We start from the raw sequence: 17,836 nt of genomic DNA on the forward strand, positions 1-17,836 counted from the left end.
TGTTCACAAGAAATTGAGCAAAACCAAGATCTAACTTCAACGGGCAAAAATTAGCATCAAAAATCAAAATCACTAAAAAATACTTGTACCACTATGAATTTGACAAAATTAGATTTCCATCGATATCTAGTTTGTGAAAAATGGCCTCTGTTTGCAAAAGATATGCAAAAATGAAAAAAAGGCTTATATTAGGCACTTTGAAGCACCAGGGAGTTTAATTGATAACAGCAGGTCCCTCCATGTGACCACAACGAATGCAGGGGCATATACAGAGCCCTTAGGGTTAAGTGGAACTTGATAGGAAAGAGAGTGGCATGTTACCCGCGCCACACAAACAACCACTTTGGCCTCAAACTTCACACATCCGTGAGCTTGCACAACTCACAACATATACAAGGAACACTACCACATATCAAATATCAAAAAGTGAATATCACTGGCAATGTGGGATTAAACCCCAAAGCAAAGTCCACAACCTGCTCACAGGGACCCACAAGCGCTCCTTCCACAACCAAGTAGAAACCCTAAGATGCAAATATTTGTTGCAAGCTTTATAATATTATAAAGTTGGCTCCTTGACCAATAAAAAATGGCCAATAGGAAGGAAACTCAAAATCTTTAGCCTATGCACCTATATCCAACATAATCGTGAAACAAATAATGATCAAACCAAACACAAAATAATGCGTTGTTGGATCAAATGTATATAGATCAAGCAATGGGCTTGGTAAGATCATGAAGTAGAAGTGACAAGAAAAGCACTAGAAACTCTCGCTGATTAAGAAATCCACCTACACAATGAGCTCAAGTGTCTATAGAGATATATGGGTCGATCCAACAATCTATGATGCTGCACAATTTATTAGTGACCTCCACGAACAGATCTCACAAAAGATGCCAGTCAAGCCAAGGAAGGTACGGTGGAACTGCGGAGAATCAATAAGAAGCAGAGACCAAGCAAGAAACTCATGGACTACACCAAATAGCACAAAGCCAGAGAAATATATCCTACAAAATGCAAGAAACCATGAAGCCAAAAAAATATGGTCAAACAAGTAACTACGCTGGCAACCATAAACCACCCGGCCAAAGAAATGAGTTACAGCCACCAAATATATGAAACGCCTAAAAATTGAAGAGGGTCGACTGTGTGAAACAAAATACGCAGCCTATCAAAACCATCAGCCAAAGAGGAACGGATCTAGGCCAATAATAATAAAATTGCCTCACAATAAAACACCCAAACAATAAGAAGACACAAGCCTCCATGGGTACGGACGCAAAAGGACACAAACTGATTGCACAATAATTACGCAGAGAGCTGAAAACTGCATATCAACCTAAAACCGAAAAAGATAAATTTGGAACAGATGGAGATGCACCAAATGCAATGGCACATATATCATCAATCTGGAACTCTCGAGACCTCAAAAATAACAAATGAAAACTCTCAGCATGAAAGGGGATGCAAATTGGCTGCTCTGATACCATGTTGGTGTAACCACCCAAGAACAACAATTTGCAAACACAACCACCTCCACAATGCATAAGAGAAGCAACAAGGCTATTTCACCAATGAGCGATAATTGAATTGAGAAGCAAAAACATGTACGAACAATCTGTATAAATAGTAGAGGTGTGATGAGGTAGAGACAAACCAACTTGCAACTACCAATTACAAATATTAAATGCACTATGAAATTATTAAATACTATGCAACTAATTTCTAATAAAGTACTATGTCGGCTAACTAAGTAAAACTTAAGCCTATGTAAATGGTATAAAACCATATTTACTCCAACACTATTGGATTGCATGAAAACCCAATACATTTGTGGTGTGGATTCATTTCAGGATTCACTATTGCATGTCATTGTTCAGTTTGTTGGAGGATACAGTTGGAGATTTCACAAAAGGGTTTTAATAGATAAGTTTTGTCAAATTTGTGTTTCTTCCAAAGACAAATTTGCAAGGCTTTGATTATTTGCAAAATAATTTAAGAAAGGTTATGAATGTCCTTTATACTTCAATTTGCCAATGAACAATTGAATCGATTTTTTTCTTAAGGAGGCAATATTACTTTTGCAATAAGAATCGAGGATGAAGGAAATATAAGGTTAAATTGCTGGGAAAATTTACTTGTCATGGACGACAAAAAAATCGTGGAACTTCATAAAATATTAGATTAATGTTGGGTGCCAACTCTAGCTAGCTGTGGTATATGCTAGGAGCAATATTGGAGACGTTGGACAATTTCTTTGAGTAGCCGGTGTGGATGGACCTTTTTTGGTGAAACTATATGCATTAGCCAATGCTCTTTCTAAGTCAAGGCATGAGACTAAGGGGACACAATGAAGATATGCTAGACGCCATTCTACGAATTTTCTATATGGGATTTCATGTGAGATATATGTTTGGCATGGAACTTCTGTAGCTAGATGCCATTGATGTGATGTGGTATGAGGCGTTTCAGTTGAGGATTGTAGCATGTCTTTCCAAGGTTTATTTGGATGCCACCTTTGCTATGGACTAGGACAATACATATGTTGAAGGGTCTAGTCATGGCATGAATAAGAAACAAGATCACTTGGGAGTTCAGAGATCATTGTCTTGTGCATATATCATTTTCTGGAAATGTAAGTCCTTGTCTAGGTCGTGGCACCTTTCTGAGTTGAAACGCACCCCTTGGAATAATTTCAAAGTTGAGGGAAGCAGTGTGGATTGATGAAATTTTCTTTAGGATCTAGACGTGTATGGTGAAGCCTCCCTTTCATGTGTAAGGACTATTATTTGTAGAGTATTGTTGACCAGCTGTGCAAGTTCTATATAATTCAAAGTATCTGCTTTAATCTACCCCATCAAAGAAAGGTTTATTCCAGATTTGAGGTTTTGAAGACATATAGTGAAGCTTTATGCATTGAGACAGCTCTTTTTTTAGTGATGAAAAACATGAGTACTCTGGAGTTCATAAATTTGATTCTTGCTAGCCGGCATGCTCCTACAATTTGGGGTGAGACTTTGGAGTCATTTACTGACGGAGCATCAGGATAATTTTCTTGCTGGACGTTGAGGATAGTCTTTCATTGCTGTTCATGAGGGGCTTTCCTTGACCACTGATGCACTTCCCATTTTGGCGGCTATTAATGCGATGTCCCCATCCAATATGTGAAACCAAACAAGCAAACAGTGAGAATTCTCCTTGTATTATCTTTATAAGTAATGATAGCATACAATACATGTGTTATAATGTTGTCATTGATGTCAAAGATAACGTCAAAAAGATGAACAACAGGATCCAGAAAGTGAAGACAAAATGTGAGGAAACCAAAGGTAAATGCCAGCAATTAAATACGTGCCATACCAGTGGCACTAAAGTCAAAGCTCAAACAAATGAAGTCTAAATCACCCAAAGTAATCACAGCGACTCATAGATTTCCCAAGAAAGTAGAAGAAACGATTAAAGAGTATGAACGATATGAATGTGCAACGATTTAATCATAATGAGCAGAGACAAAAGTTTTTAAGACAGCAATACAAAATGGAGGCATATCAATCTGTCATATATTTGTCATATCAAGAGACAACAATGCAGCTACTTGAAGACAGTGATCATGAAGCATAAGAAGAAGAACGACATATAATTATTATGCAGCAATTACACATACAAGGAAAGCAACAAACAGTGAGCAGGTTCATATTCTCAGAATCAAGATTGTTTGTAATAAACAATGAACAGGTTCAGATTCTCAGTACTAAGATTGTTTATTATAAGCACTGAGCAGGTTCAGAATTAACAGACAAAGTAAAAGATAATTTATTATAGTAGAAACATACAGCGACACAGCCACCGATTATCATAATAAGACAAAAAACAAACAAGACAAAACAGAAAAAGACAAATCAAAATAAGACAAAGCAGGGAAAAGACAAATCAAGAAAAGTCTAAAGCAACGATTTCTATGAAGGTCATGTAAATACTAATTAAGGTATTACACAAGTCACTAACAGCAGCGACTAGCAATTAGGCAATAAAAGATATAAGTCAAACATTCAAAAATGTGACGGCTGCATATAAGACAAATTTGTCTTAGTTATAAAGCTGCGATTAATATAGCAAAATGGAAGCAGAATTTAGTATTCATAAGGCAACGATTAAGGAATGTTTTAAGAGTGGCAATTAATATACTTTTAAGACAACAATTAAAGTTTTGAAAGGTAGTAATTGAGTTTCAAAAAACAGCGATGGAGATATAAAGGAATAAAAAGACAAGTCCTTTTGAAAAGAAATGACTCTCTATATGCACTCGCACCCTTTCTCCAAAGTAGGAAAACATAATAAAACTGATTGAAAAGTGTGGATTAAAAAAAGAAGATAATGAGATATCATTCTATATGAAGACGATTAACCAGTAGAATAAGAAAAAGATATAAGTAGATATATATCAGAAAGATGCAAGCAGATTTGTGAGGGAGTGGAGATAGATGCAAAAGTAGAATATCTATAAAGACCATCCAAGGAGAATGTCATAACCCCTCTTTTGGATTATTGTGATTAAATAAATACGATAATTAAAACATTTAATAATATTGGAAAATCATCTCATTTATGAGACTTCACGATTTTCCTCTAATATATAAGTATTAATGTTTATTATTATTTGTTATAATTATTATTTATGTTATATATGATCATTATTTATAACAAATAAGATTTAATATAAATTTTATATTGCTTAATATTAAATTCATATTTATCAAATAATAATAATATAAGTAATATAAATAAATAATGATAAAATAAATATCCGATGAGTGCATACGAGTAAAGATAACTATGAAACATAGAGACTAAGATAAAGTGGTAAAGCCATGAAATAGAGTTCGTGTCTTTTAAACTTACGCATTTTGATTTCACCCTTCATGTCATGTCCCCACTCCACAAGCAATTGATCAACTTCGTCAAGTCTTTGAGAAGAGACAAAGTTGAAGAAGACATAGCACACAGACATAAATATATACATTGCATCGACACTACCCTTAACTTCCTAACCATGATCATCGCTAATAAAGACAATATGCGATGCGAAATCAATCACTATATAGAATCCACCACGATGTCATCGGCAATCACAACCTACGGTAGATCGAATCACGCAAGTCCTTACTGTCGGGATTCATGATCGTAGAATGTAGGCAGGGTCAAATAGGGACGGATTAGCAACAATTAATTAGCAACAACGATTATGGATGGAAGACACAATTTGTCTAGATCATACGTAGTCATGAGGAAATACGAATGCAACTAGATTAATGACTCCGTAAACCAAAAGATACGATTCAGGGATATAACGAAAGGATGCAACCATTCAGATCCCCAAATACTTAAGAGGAGTAATATAGTGGGAAGGAAGGGGGAAGGAGAACATGAGGAAATCGCTACCAAACTGAGCAAGGAATATAGCGGGATTTAAGAACATAGATGTGACATCATAGATCAACGTAGACTTACTACTTAAGGCATAGGCTCAGAAAGCATTCCAGCCACAGTGATTGTGGGACAGACAATATTAGTCGAGAGCCTGCTCATCCAAGGTTGGCACAACACTGGGTTACTATATGTTCATATTCTAGTGTCATGGAGGCAATGTGCATAGCCCAGCAAAGCAACGATGAGATATAAGTCAACATTAGTCCAATACCCAGAACAAGCTTAGTACAAAATATAATCAGATGTGCATACATGATCAGAACAGTGGTATATAATGAAATAGACTTAAAATATTATTAATTCATATCCATTGAGAACACTATACATATAGACATTATCGAGTTGCAAACTTGTGACAACAACCTCTCCCTCAAGAATTTCTATATTTGCATATTGATATCTATTAGACCAACCATTGTATTGGGAATCAATATTTATTGCAGAATTCAGACCCATCATATTGTAGACAATTAAAGGTTAGAATCCGAAGAGGGACATTACACAGTAGTAACAACTAATGTTAACAGCAATAAAGAAATTAATGACTTGGCAAATACAAGAGTCCCCAACCTTAGGGAATATTAATTATCAGTTAAAGTTGCCTGTGATCACTAATTAAAGGAAGAGTGCGATTGAATTAGAGAATCGGTTTAGCCGTTTCAAGAAGATACAACCATTTGCTCCAATAAATATAAAAAGAGTATCAACCCGCAAATCAGAGGATAATTGAATTTGTCTTTGTTTATTCTTGTATCTTATTTGGATCTGCTCATTAGAGCATTTTGACTTTGGCATAATTAGGTTGTATAATTCAAAAGTGATATTCGGAAACAACACAAAATGCCATTGCATATTCTCAAAGACAAATTCAGCAAGTCGGAAGGGGATTCATTGCATAATTTCATAAAATCTGCAGATTGGAATATCTTAACTTTGCATGACCCCTAAAATCATATTAAATATAGCAGAGATCAATATCCAATCTATATATATTTTCATTTGCAGATTATACATATTATCAAAGATAATCTTGGTATTCTCTATATATATAGACTTAATCACCTTGCATATATCCAATTGTCAAATTAGTGATAGCAGTGATATCGTCATCAAATATATAATATTAACATTCATAAATGGTATCATAGATCGTCATTCTTGGTGTTAAGTAAGACTTTAAGGAGAGAAGTCTCTTGCAATTGATTTTGAAAGTTAATTGTCCCTATTTCCTAAGTGTTAACTTAAGGGGACATTACAGAGAATAAATGGAATTCATAACATATTAAAAATAGATCATTCAAGAAGAGAAATAATGCAATGAAAAGGTTAATACTTGAGCAGATATAGTATAGAAAAGGTGTACATTGAAGAGGACTCATTAGCGGATTTTTGAAGGATTCATGTGCAGACTTTTATGAAGAATATGTGCAGTATATATGAAGAACATGTCCAGATATGTATAAGAAATTGCATCCATTATTAAGAGAATTGGCTGCAGATTATACAACAAGATCGTTAGAAGTTTCAAAAGAAGATTTCAAGGGAGATATAAATAATATATGAAAGTCATTTGTGAAGGATTTACAGTGTGGTGGAAATGATACAGTCTATATAGAAGCATCAGATATACCAGAAAGAAGATATATGCTTCTCTTAATAGAGAAATTGAAGAACTACAAATGCAAGTAAAAAGAAGGCTGATCAATCAAGGAGAATAAATATGCTTCAATAAAGAAAATAAAATGAAATATGTGTGAGATTTTAATTAAATAAAGAAGTTATCAAAAGTCTATCATCTTGTGTGAAGAATCTTATCCAAATCAGGAGCAACACTTTCAAATCTGCAGACATCATTGATTCTATCAGTCATAGTATAACTCCCAATGTCAAATGAGAGAAAGTTATCAAGATAGGTTCTATCCTCTGAACTATCCTTAGAATTTTAAGTTAAATGTTACAATGAAATGTATTCAGTTTTGAAAAAATTATATTTACTAATATATTACAACTCTCACTTTAAGTTAAAATTGTTGTCTCAGGATTAAATTAAGGCAAATCCCAAACGGGGACATTACAATTAAGGTGAAGGTGTGGGAGTGTTGGAAGGAGTTGGTTTGTGTATTTCCAATGTTGGAATTCATGGACAGATTGCTGCTGCGCATTCACTATATCTGCCTTGCATATTTTCAGACTTGTCCTGAGGGCTTCTTTTCCTTTTGATTTGGCATGGCCTTCAGTTCGAATGACCCTTGGACTTGGGTGTGAATTCCTTTGCGTTGAACATAAGGATTTTCTTGTCAGTATTGCTGTGTGAGGAAAAGAATAAGGTGCAATCTATTTATTTCTGCTTCAGTATATTGATTCCACATATGTATGTAACGGAACTCCTGTAATGTATTTTGGGAAAACAATTATCAGTTTCAGATTCAGCAATTCAGAAATAAAGATTAGTAAATTATTTTCTACTGTTTGTTAGTTCCTCTGGCACTGACTTACAAATCTTGTGCTATTTATCCGTTATCTGTTTTGAATATCAATGCAATGTTTGGATGATAGCATGCAAACAGTGTACTTGTCAAGCATGAATATTCAATCAGCAATTACAGAGTTAATATTAGGGTAAAAATTCAAATACAAATTGAGTAGGGTCTTTACAAAAATGCAGCTTTGTTACCTGGACAATGAAATGAACACTTAGCAAGATGCATAATTGTTTCCCCTAAGATTTGCTAGGCCTATCCCTGCATATTATTGGACAGTATACCTTTTATTACCGTCGATTGGTTATGTGTTAAGGAAATTGCAGTCCAACTAGTAATAAAGTCTTGTGCTTGCTAGCACAGCTACTCAATCACTATCCTATGCTTTAATAAGCTCCAAGAAACAGAGGGTGACTGTCATATGCAAATAGTTATAAGGTCAAAGTAGGAAATGGGGATTTTTAAATTGTGCAGTGAGTTTTGGGAAATTGGCCATGAGCAATGTTCATCTTACACAAACCATTGGAGGAAATCCATTGAAAATTTGGCTGACCATAAACTTTCCCTATAGATGTGTAGGGACCAGGCCTATATAAATCACGTTTAACTTAATTATTGCACCATCAATGCTTTAGAGACTTGGATGAAAATCTAACACTACAGTGCCTTCCCTTTGTCCTTGTGTATGGATAAATTCTCTTAAATACAATTTTCTAAGTACCTTTTTACTCTTTTATTGGAATATGCAAAATCAATTTGTGTTCTCATGCAATTTTTTTAGTCAACTAAACATAATAAATTTAAAGAGTTAGAGTTCATGAAGTTCAGGAAAATATTCAAACAAAGTTCTATTTGACAATGATGAGTATCTCAAAAGTAGAAACTTGTATTGAGACTTCTACAAAATGAAGTAGCTAAGGATCATCTTTAAAATACAGCACAAACAACCTTTAACATGGGAAAAAACATCCCATATGGATAAATATTACCATTTTTTATTGAAACCAAAGCTTACTATCATATGCATTTCCTAGAACTAATAGATCACAAGAGGTAAATGCTTGCCTTGTATCGATGATACTGATCCACTGCAGTATCTCCATTTTTTCCATCAAAAATTTTTCCTATTAACATAAGAGATTATCATTTTGAGGAACCTTATCTATTACATTTAATGTTTATCAAAAATAGAAGAATAGAAAAGCTTAAGATTCTTACCCTAGAAAACACAAAAGAGGTGAAGATAACATGCATATGATAGTCAATAGAAGAAAAGTAAAACAAACCTGGTGTATGTGAAAATACATCCCAAATACTAGGGCCTCTTCCTCCTTGTTTTGCAGCACCTTCAACCTAAGATAAGAACAAAAGAAAGAAATCGTATCAATGTCTGAATTAAGTCAATGGAACTCAAGAAAATAATCTTTTAATGACAACAGAAGAAGATCAATAGAAATCATTTCTAGAAGATGTAATAGAACTAAAAGAGTATAACCAAAAACACCAAAATGATAAAGCCAAAAGCTGAACAAGAACAAATATTTAGAAAAGGGGGGTAAGGAGGGGAAAATCTGAAACCATCTTCTACTCTATAAAGGATTATTTCACATCATCCCCAAAGAATATCTTTGGGAAGTCATGAAGAGAATGGGTCAATCCAATAGGGTTCTTCGAATCAATCCCCTGTGCATAATTTCATGCCATCAATGCAATAAACACATCTAGCATCCAAGGTCAAACAATTTGTTCACTGATCGAAAGAAGTTAATAATTTGTTTGTTGTTGTGAATTCAAAGCAAGATGCAAAAGTAAGTGTTTGTCATTCTAACACCTTTTCAAGGCCTCAAATTAAATGCAACCACTGTGTAACCCAACAAGAGAAGAGCATTTGAAAGGTCTATTACCATCTCCATGAAATGTCAGATGCAGACATGCCCATTTCCGCTACTAAATAATTAGATAGAATGGAAGAAAGATCTGATCAACCTAATGCCTTCACTTAGGTTTTAAATGGTCTGAACCTGAATGTTATCATATCATTAGGGAAAAGAACCAAACATCTTTAATCAAAGAGTATATATGAAATCTTACATAAAAAGACTTGAACTAAGATGCATCATATCAAATTAGCCCCCAGTGTTTATGTAAGAAAATCAAAAGCTGAACAAGAACAAAAATCTTAAAAAAGAGGGCACATGAGGAGAAAAGTTGAAAGCCTTCTCTCATCCTCAACAAAGAATTATTTTTCACATCAGTGATCACTATAGTCCCAAATAATTTCTTTGAGGAGTCATCAACAGAATTTCCTGATCCAATAGGATTTTCTAAAGCAGTTCCTCCTATGTATAAGTTCATGCGCCTCCTAGCATCCATGGTCAAACAATCCCTTAACAGTAGTTCAGAAGTCAATAATCTGTTTGTGATTACCAATATTATGAAAAGTACATAGGGAAATGGTTATCATCCTTACATCTTATCAAGGCCTCAACTTAAATACAAAAATTGTGTAGCCCAAATAAGAGGACAGGGCCTTAAGGTCTAATAGACTAATACCATCTCCATGAATATCAGATGCAGATGTAAACCCCATTAGGCTATCAAGTATCAAATAATGCAATAAAATGGAAGAAATAAGTGATCAACTTAATGGCATCCACTTAGCCCTGAAATATTCTACACATGAAAGAAGCCAAATCCTAAGAAATAAGGACCAAACTTCTTCAATCAAGTATAGCTAGGTAATCTTACATTTTAAAAAAAAAATTGAATTAAGATACGTCACACTTAATACTAGCCCTTAGTGTCTAGGAACTAGCCTATTGGACTAAGGCACACTCTTCTAACCCTTCATACCAAAGAGCTTCAGATTCATATTTAGCTTCTTGGGAATCTAAAATATAAGCCTCATTCCAGTCTAGCAATGGTCAACTCTGACATTGAGATCTAGGCCTTGAACCATTTTATTTTGTGATGAAAATGCACATTTCAATTGCATGGAAAATATTCAACCAAAAATGTATTATCATCCAGTCTCAAAATTCAATATGTTGAGAATGTATATTGTTCATTAACACAGAGACGTGTTTTTCAAAATTTTATATGGGATGGACGTACAGTGGCTTTATCTTCTATAAGGGGTAACTAGGTATAGGAAACTAAAAGTTAAAACCATATAGAAAGGAACCTCTTAAGGTTACTTTAAGTTACATTTTGATGGAGCTAATAAAAGCAACAAGATGACACCTCCCACTTGATGATGGTTTGTAAAGATTAGCCTTGTACCAATAAGAGAGGCTTGACTCTTCAGCATGACTAAGGAAAGAGTGCACAAGGCAGTTTTCCAATTTACCTATGCATATTAATGAGAATTAGAAGATATAAAACACATAATAGAATTTTAAAAAGAGATCTAAAGAAGACAAGGGATAATGAGATTGGTGAAGCCTTGGAAATGGATGAGACCCTTTATCAAAAGCAAGTGCACTTAAGGATCAAAAACCTCATAATTTGTCTTCTCTTCCCATCATTTGATTGGATGGTGGTTATATCAGACCATTATGAAGATGTCAAGGAGAGTCAGATGTTTTGAGCTTTAGTATCTTTCCTCTGCAGCTAAGAAAGACATTGGCCTTTCAAATGGTTTTAAAATTTTCTCTTGATTTTTCAAGGTAACATTTTTACATGAAAATCTACAACTGATTTTTGCCGATTTAAGACAATGATGCCCCAGATATTCTTTCTTCCTGCTTTTTAAATTTCATCCATTGAAGACATTCCTATGGCATATTGAAAATCCATCCTTCATTTGATTTGAGGGCATGAGGGTGAAAGAAATTTGGAGTGAGGATATATAATCTTTGAGAGATTCTATTGGTTAGGACAATTCTTCTTGAGGATTTGGGTTTGGATTACATGGCTGCTCTATTATTAACTTTTTTGTAATAAACATGCAATTAAATTGTGCATTTCAGTACTGTTGTGACGTTTTCACCCATCGCCCCATTGCAAATGGGGACCCCCTACTTTTTAGGCCCCCTCGGTCTTTTTGGTTATGGCTTTAAGTCTTTTCGTAGCAGTCTCATCAGTCCCCTAAGTTTGCAAATGTTTGGGGTCAATTTGATCAAGTCTACAGCTCATTTGAGCAAATTTGGTTAAGTCTGGAGCTTGTTTTGTTTGTTTTAGGTTTTGACCTTTCCTTTAGGGTTTTGGAAAAACTGAATGTTGCACTAGAACCAAGACCCTTTAAAGAACTTGCACGTGAAATTTGAGCGAATTCTGAGCAGCTTTCTATTTTTAGAAAGTTACTATTTTTTAGGGATTTCATTGCCTCCCGGATTGGTCTAATTTTGCCAAAAATCAAGCTTACTATTTTTAGTAATTTCTATTTCCTAACATTTTGAAACACTTTCTATTTTTGGAAAGTCTATTTGTGGCAGGTTCCTCACAGGCAGACACTGAAGACTAAGCATTCTTGAACATTTCTAAATCCGGAAGCTTCAAAAAGCAGGCTAAGTGATCAAAAAATGGTTACGTATGGGCATCCATTCCAGAAGTTGAAAGCAGCGTGAAAATCCTCTAAGTCTGGCACATGGAAAATCACTCGAATTCCCCAAAATGGCATCCTCACAGAGAAAAAGTTTGAAACTGTCTTGACAGAGGCAGGTCAAAATTCCTTCACCCAGGCAAAATGGCGCCCAAGGAGAGTGATGGGTGTTGAATGGAGGTGGTCATGGAAAACTAAAGAATTGTGAAATTCCTTGACCAGGTGAAAATGGCGCCAAGGCAAAATGAGGTGCCAAACAGGGGTCCTCAAGGAAAAGCCAAAATTCCACCACTCGGTGAAATTGGCGCCCATGGACAGAGAAGAGCACCAAAATGACTAAGTCATGGAAAATGAAATAAATGTTCAAATTCCTTCCTCATGCCCAAATGGCACCCAAGTCAGCTTAAGGGCGCTAGAATCAAGATGCCATGGAAAACTTGGAAATGTAGAAATTCCTACTACATGGCAATTTGGCGCCTAAGTCAAGGAGAGGGCACCAAAGTGAGGTGAGCATCGAAAAAGTTTAAAATGCCAAATTCCTTGACCAAGTAGAAATAGCGCCCAAGAACCAGGCAGGGCGCCAAAATCAAAGGGTCATGGAAAACTTAGAGAACTGAGAATTCCTCCACAGAGGTGAATCAGCACCCAAGCAAGATTGAATGTGCCAAAAGGAGTGCATCAAGGAAAAAACTTGAAAAGTTGAAATTACCTCCATGATGAGGATTCCACGCCCAAGTCAAAGATTAAAGAAATTTTCAAAGGCAAAGAAAACTGAAGGTTTCAAGGAAGAAATTGAGAGAAGGAAAATCCCCTCAGGGAAGAATTCAAAATTCCCCTCCCAGGCATGGAAATTCGCCAAAGAATAAAGAAATTTCAAGATGAGAAGAAAAATTGGCCAAGTGAGAAGTTTTCTCTAACCTAAATCCTAGAGCTAAAAATGGAAAAATTCCTAATTAATAAGAAAGTGAAAATTTGGCTAAATGATGGAAATTCCTTCCTTCACGATAGAATTCCAGGAAAGGTGAAAAGTTGTAAGTGTTGGAAATTCCTTCCTTCAAGACGGAATTCCAAGCAAGGAAGAAATCACACCCAAAGATGAATTGAAGATAAAATTTCTAAGGCAAGGAAGGAATCAACGATGAACTGACCAAGAAATTTTCCCCCTGGGAAAATCTTGAAAAATCCATTTTCGAGCATCAAATATCATCCGAATTTCAAAATGATGATAGATTTGGATTCGTGAGAGAATTTTCTCTCTCATAGACCCTGGAACCCTAATTTGAAAATTTTCCTAAAAAATAGGAAATGTGCAAAATTGATGAAAAATCTTCTCTAAGACAAGAAAAATTCAAAACTTCAAAGAAAATTCTTCTCAAATGAAATTTTCTCTCTAGGGGTTTCTTGCCAAGTGGCAACCAGGTTAGCGCATGATGAATTAATGGAGCACCTTTTTGCATGTAGCTGTCACATTTAAGGCAATACGGCAAATTCCTTTTGCATAGTAGTCGTCATACTTAATGCAATGGTGGAGCATCTTTTGCATGTAACCGATTTGGAAGTGATGGTGCATTCAATGCACATTAGGTAAATTTGGAAGAAGTGGTGCATTTAATGCACAATGGATGCCATTTTTGGTAGGAATGTAATTAATTGTAATGGGATGGAATTAATTGTATATGGACATAATGGGCATTTATTGTTGATTCCCACCTTTTTGCATCATGTGTGCGGAATCGTTTAGGGAGAAGCCCTAATTAGGGTTTTGCACGTAGCCAAGGCTTGAAGCCTATATAAAGAGGTGACCCCCCTCATTTGTAAAGGGAGGAGAGATTGCTTTCGATATTGTTGCTATAAGTTTTGAAGCAGATAACTTAATACATTGTTCAATTTGTTGGTGTATTCTTGTGTTGTTTTATGACTTGCATGGTCTCACTCTCTTCACTTAGATTAGGTTTGCTTTAAAGTTGTTAGATGAACGAGATTTGATGAGATTGTTTATAGTGTAGACCCTCGCTCATACCTTTGGTTGGTAGCTGATTGTTATTAACTGTGCAAGGTTATCTGAGCTTTTTCTACGTGGAAACTTAACTTCGATCATCAGTGGACATTGTTTATTGATGGTGTTCATTGGTGGTCTGAAAATATTTCGCACAACCTTTGAAGATTGCACTACCTCTGTGTAGTTGTCTCCTAGTGGCAAAGCAGAGTGTGGTTTAGTCTCACTTGAGCAATCCCTGTCTCCTTGTTCTTAGCTCTAGATTAAGTTATCTTAGCTTTCTAAACCCTTCCCTATTTGCTTTTTGCAAATTTTAAACCAAAAACATTCTAAAAAACGAGCCATTCAAAGCTAAATCATTCGCAAGTCAATTCCTTGAAATTGCAAAATTGTCTAATCTTCTTTGAGAGTACGTAAGGCCCCTTGGATTACCAGTATATCACATCGGCCAACTGAGTCACGTTTGATGCATTAAGGAACCTTGGAGTCGATTGTCTAAACTTTCCACAATCTGAGCATACAATCGCACTTTGATCAAGAGAGAGAGAGTAAGGTGACCGTTGGTAACTTTATTTTGTGTTCGACGTAGTCATAAAAAACACCTCAACAAGTACGTAGCAAAAAAAAATATTGTGCATTTCAGTTAGTGGGGTCAATAAATGTCTTTTGTAAGCATATCTTGTGGGTTTATTGGGACCAATTACGTCACGCCATTAGAAGTTATCCCGCATGAAAGAGGAAAAACAGCTAATGTGACAAGAAATTTTCTAAACAGACTACATAGTGATGCAGAGCATGTTTTGTAAAAGAAGCTCTCATGCACATCTGATAACTGTGTTTGGACAACCTTGCTGACTTGAATTCAGTCGGGGTGAGTGTTGACACCTTCTCAAGAACGTGATCTTTTCTTTTATTTACTGGTCATATCTATTTTCCAAACTACATTTTTCTCATTTGCAGTTTTAGAAATATATATATATATATATATATATGAACTGCTTTCACTATATCGTTCATGCTTTTTGCAAGATCTTGTCAATGTTCTATCTCTAACATACATTAGAGCTTGTGTGATGAGTGTAATGATAATTGCTTTTGTTTCACTCAGATTTTTGCATTTTGCATGTGTCTTACACTACAAAGAAGTACCAGACAATGTCCAATGGTCAATTTAGTTATGTATGTCTAGCATACAGCCAATTTTGTAGTTTTTGTTCCTAAAGAGCAAGATGATGCTTAGTAGACTATAATTATACTGTTTTGAAAATGCAGATAGAAATTATTTGTTATTGTATTATTTTTCTATTATAATTTTGTCCCGAGGGACCATCTGATGCAGAGAAAACTGAAATTGCATCGAATTGATTTAGGGATGCAAATGAATTGTCGATGCAGAGAAAAAAAGACAAAAAGACAATTGCTGTACAATAGAACAGGTGAGGGAAAAGCAAACGCTGTTCCATTTGGCAGAGGATCTCTTCTTATCAAGAATGAATTATATGGGCCAATTTTAGCTGGTGTGTACTCTTGCTGGAGGGTACACTGGTTGACATGCTAAACTTGGACAATTTGTTTACAAATGTTTTTTCATTTATTTGTAAATTGTGGACCTGAGGTCCACTCACGTTAAAATATACTATTTAAATTTTAATAAATCCTTTGAGGCCACAGCCCTTCATAGAAAAACCCTGAAATCAATACAACCATCTCTAAAGCACTCCACCTTATCGAAAACTCCTAAGAAAACTAAAAACCATCTAAGAGAGCCACTCAGCAATGCCATCCAAGATTATTATCTGTCGAACCAAGGCTGATGAAGCCATTGTTAATCCTGTTTAATCTCAGGACCTCATCTACGTTTTGATGACAGCTTCCTCCCTTTTCATGTGACAAGACCATCCAGTACATTTTCACATCACCATGTCATGTGCTTCAATTTCCTGCTTCTCTGCTTACCAAAGTGGCTTGATTTTTTTGCTCTCTGTGTAGTAAATGGTTAAAATTTCAGATTGAAGGATCTGATTTTCATAATTCTTGAAGAAGTCATTGATTTCAAGCTACTTCTCTTCTGATGGTTCTTTAAAAAAAAGAACCTCGTCATCAACAGTCTTATCTGCTCAATGCTGATTTGGATTATTAGGAAAAAACAAATTGGATCAAAGGCTCAGGAGGCAATTCAAGCCCACTATCATGATCCTTTTGCTGAGAAAGTGGAGGTACAGACTGCTTCAAGGAATGTCCATAGTTGCACCAAATGAAATCTGTAATAGAGCTGTCAGATTTCCTCATCCATTTTTTTCAAGAAAACAGATCAGTGACCTAGAGAAACAGGAAAGGAATATACCATGATTTTGTGGCCAATCATATTGCACTGAATTTGGATCAAATGGATGATTGCAATCATGACACAAACCTCAAAAACCTACACTTTGCACCAACCTTCTTGGTCAATTTTCATGAAATCACCCACCCATTCCGTCGTCCTTTGAATTATCCCAAAGTCTCTCATAACCAAATCAAGATTATACATGCACAACCAATTTGGAATTTTGGTTATGGTGGGGACCTCTGGATAAAAAAATGAGACCAAGGAACCGTGAACATAGTTACATACTAACCTTACCAAAAAACCACAACTATTTTGCTGCATTAAATTGTAACCTTCAGCTACATGGAACTGCAACATATAGAAACCATGCTCTAACATACACACAAAGGGAGCAGCCACAATGCTCCAAGTAGTTTTTGTCCACAAAACAAAATCCTCAAACAGAAAACATTTCTACAAGCACCATAAAACAAGAGATTTGCTACCTATGTTGTCAGAAATTGCATTAATAGTCATCAAGAATATGAAAAGCAAGAGGATCTTCGCACATCGCCGTACTCCCAGGAAAAGGAGGCAGCATTTTTTACTTCCAGCAGAGAAGAAAGTAGCACATCAAAATTGGTTTTACCAACCAACTTATCATTCAAAGATTCCAGCAAGTTTAACAAAGCATCAATCTATCAGAGCAGGGGAAGAGCTTCGGTAACTTTGTGTTATCTGCCAATTGCAGAAATCACCACAACAATGGAAGGGGTTGTGGATGTTTTTTCACTCCTTGTAGACATGCGGATCTTCTGAAACCTCATTTCTGAGCACAGGAGCATGGTGCCAGACGCAGGAGAATTCGCAGGTTTTAAAAAACCTCGCCATAATCCAGCTGGAGCAGCCACATTTGCCCACAATTGAAACCTCTTCTGCTCATCATCATTCCTTTGCTGCCCAAAATCCTTTCCCTTTCACCTTCTACAGTCTCTCCTTCTCCTGTTTCTGGTAGCCTTTA

General features: G+C 35.6%; 1 protein-coding gene across 1 annotated transcript in view; it reads right to left on the reverse strand.

Annotated features, from left to right (window-relative positions):
• The window catches only part of LOC131070411 (beta-glucosidase 42), a 260,228-nt gene that overhangs the window by 239,796 nt on the left and 2,596 nt on the right, over positions 1-17,836 (reverse strand). The window contains exons 2-3 of the mRNA XM_058005922.2: positions 9,255-9,321; positions 9,034-9,092 (exon numbers count right to left, since the gene is read on the reverse strand). Of these exons, the coding sequence (XP_057861905.1) occupies positions 9,034-9,092; positions 9,255-9,321 (126 nt within the window). The remainder of the gene's footprint in view (positions 1-9,033; positions 9,093-9,254; positions 9,322-17,836) is intronic.

Source organism: Cryptomeria japonica, chromosome 3, assembly GCF_030272615.1.
Source record: "Cryptomeria japonica chromosome 3, Sugi_1.0, whole genome shotgun sequence".
Classification (NCBI taxonomy): domain Eukaryota; kingdom Viridiplantae; phylum Streptophyta; class Pinopsida; order Cupressales; family Cupressaceae; genus Cryptomeria; species Cryptomeria japonica.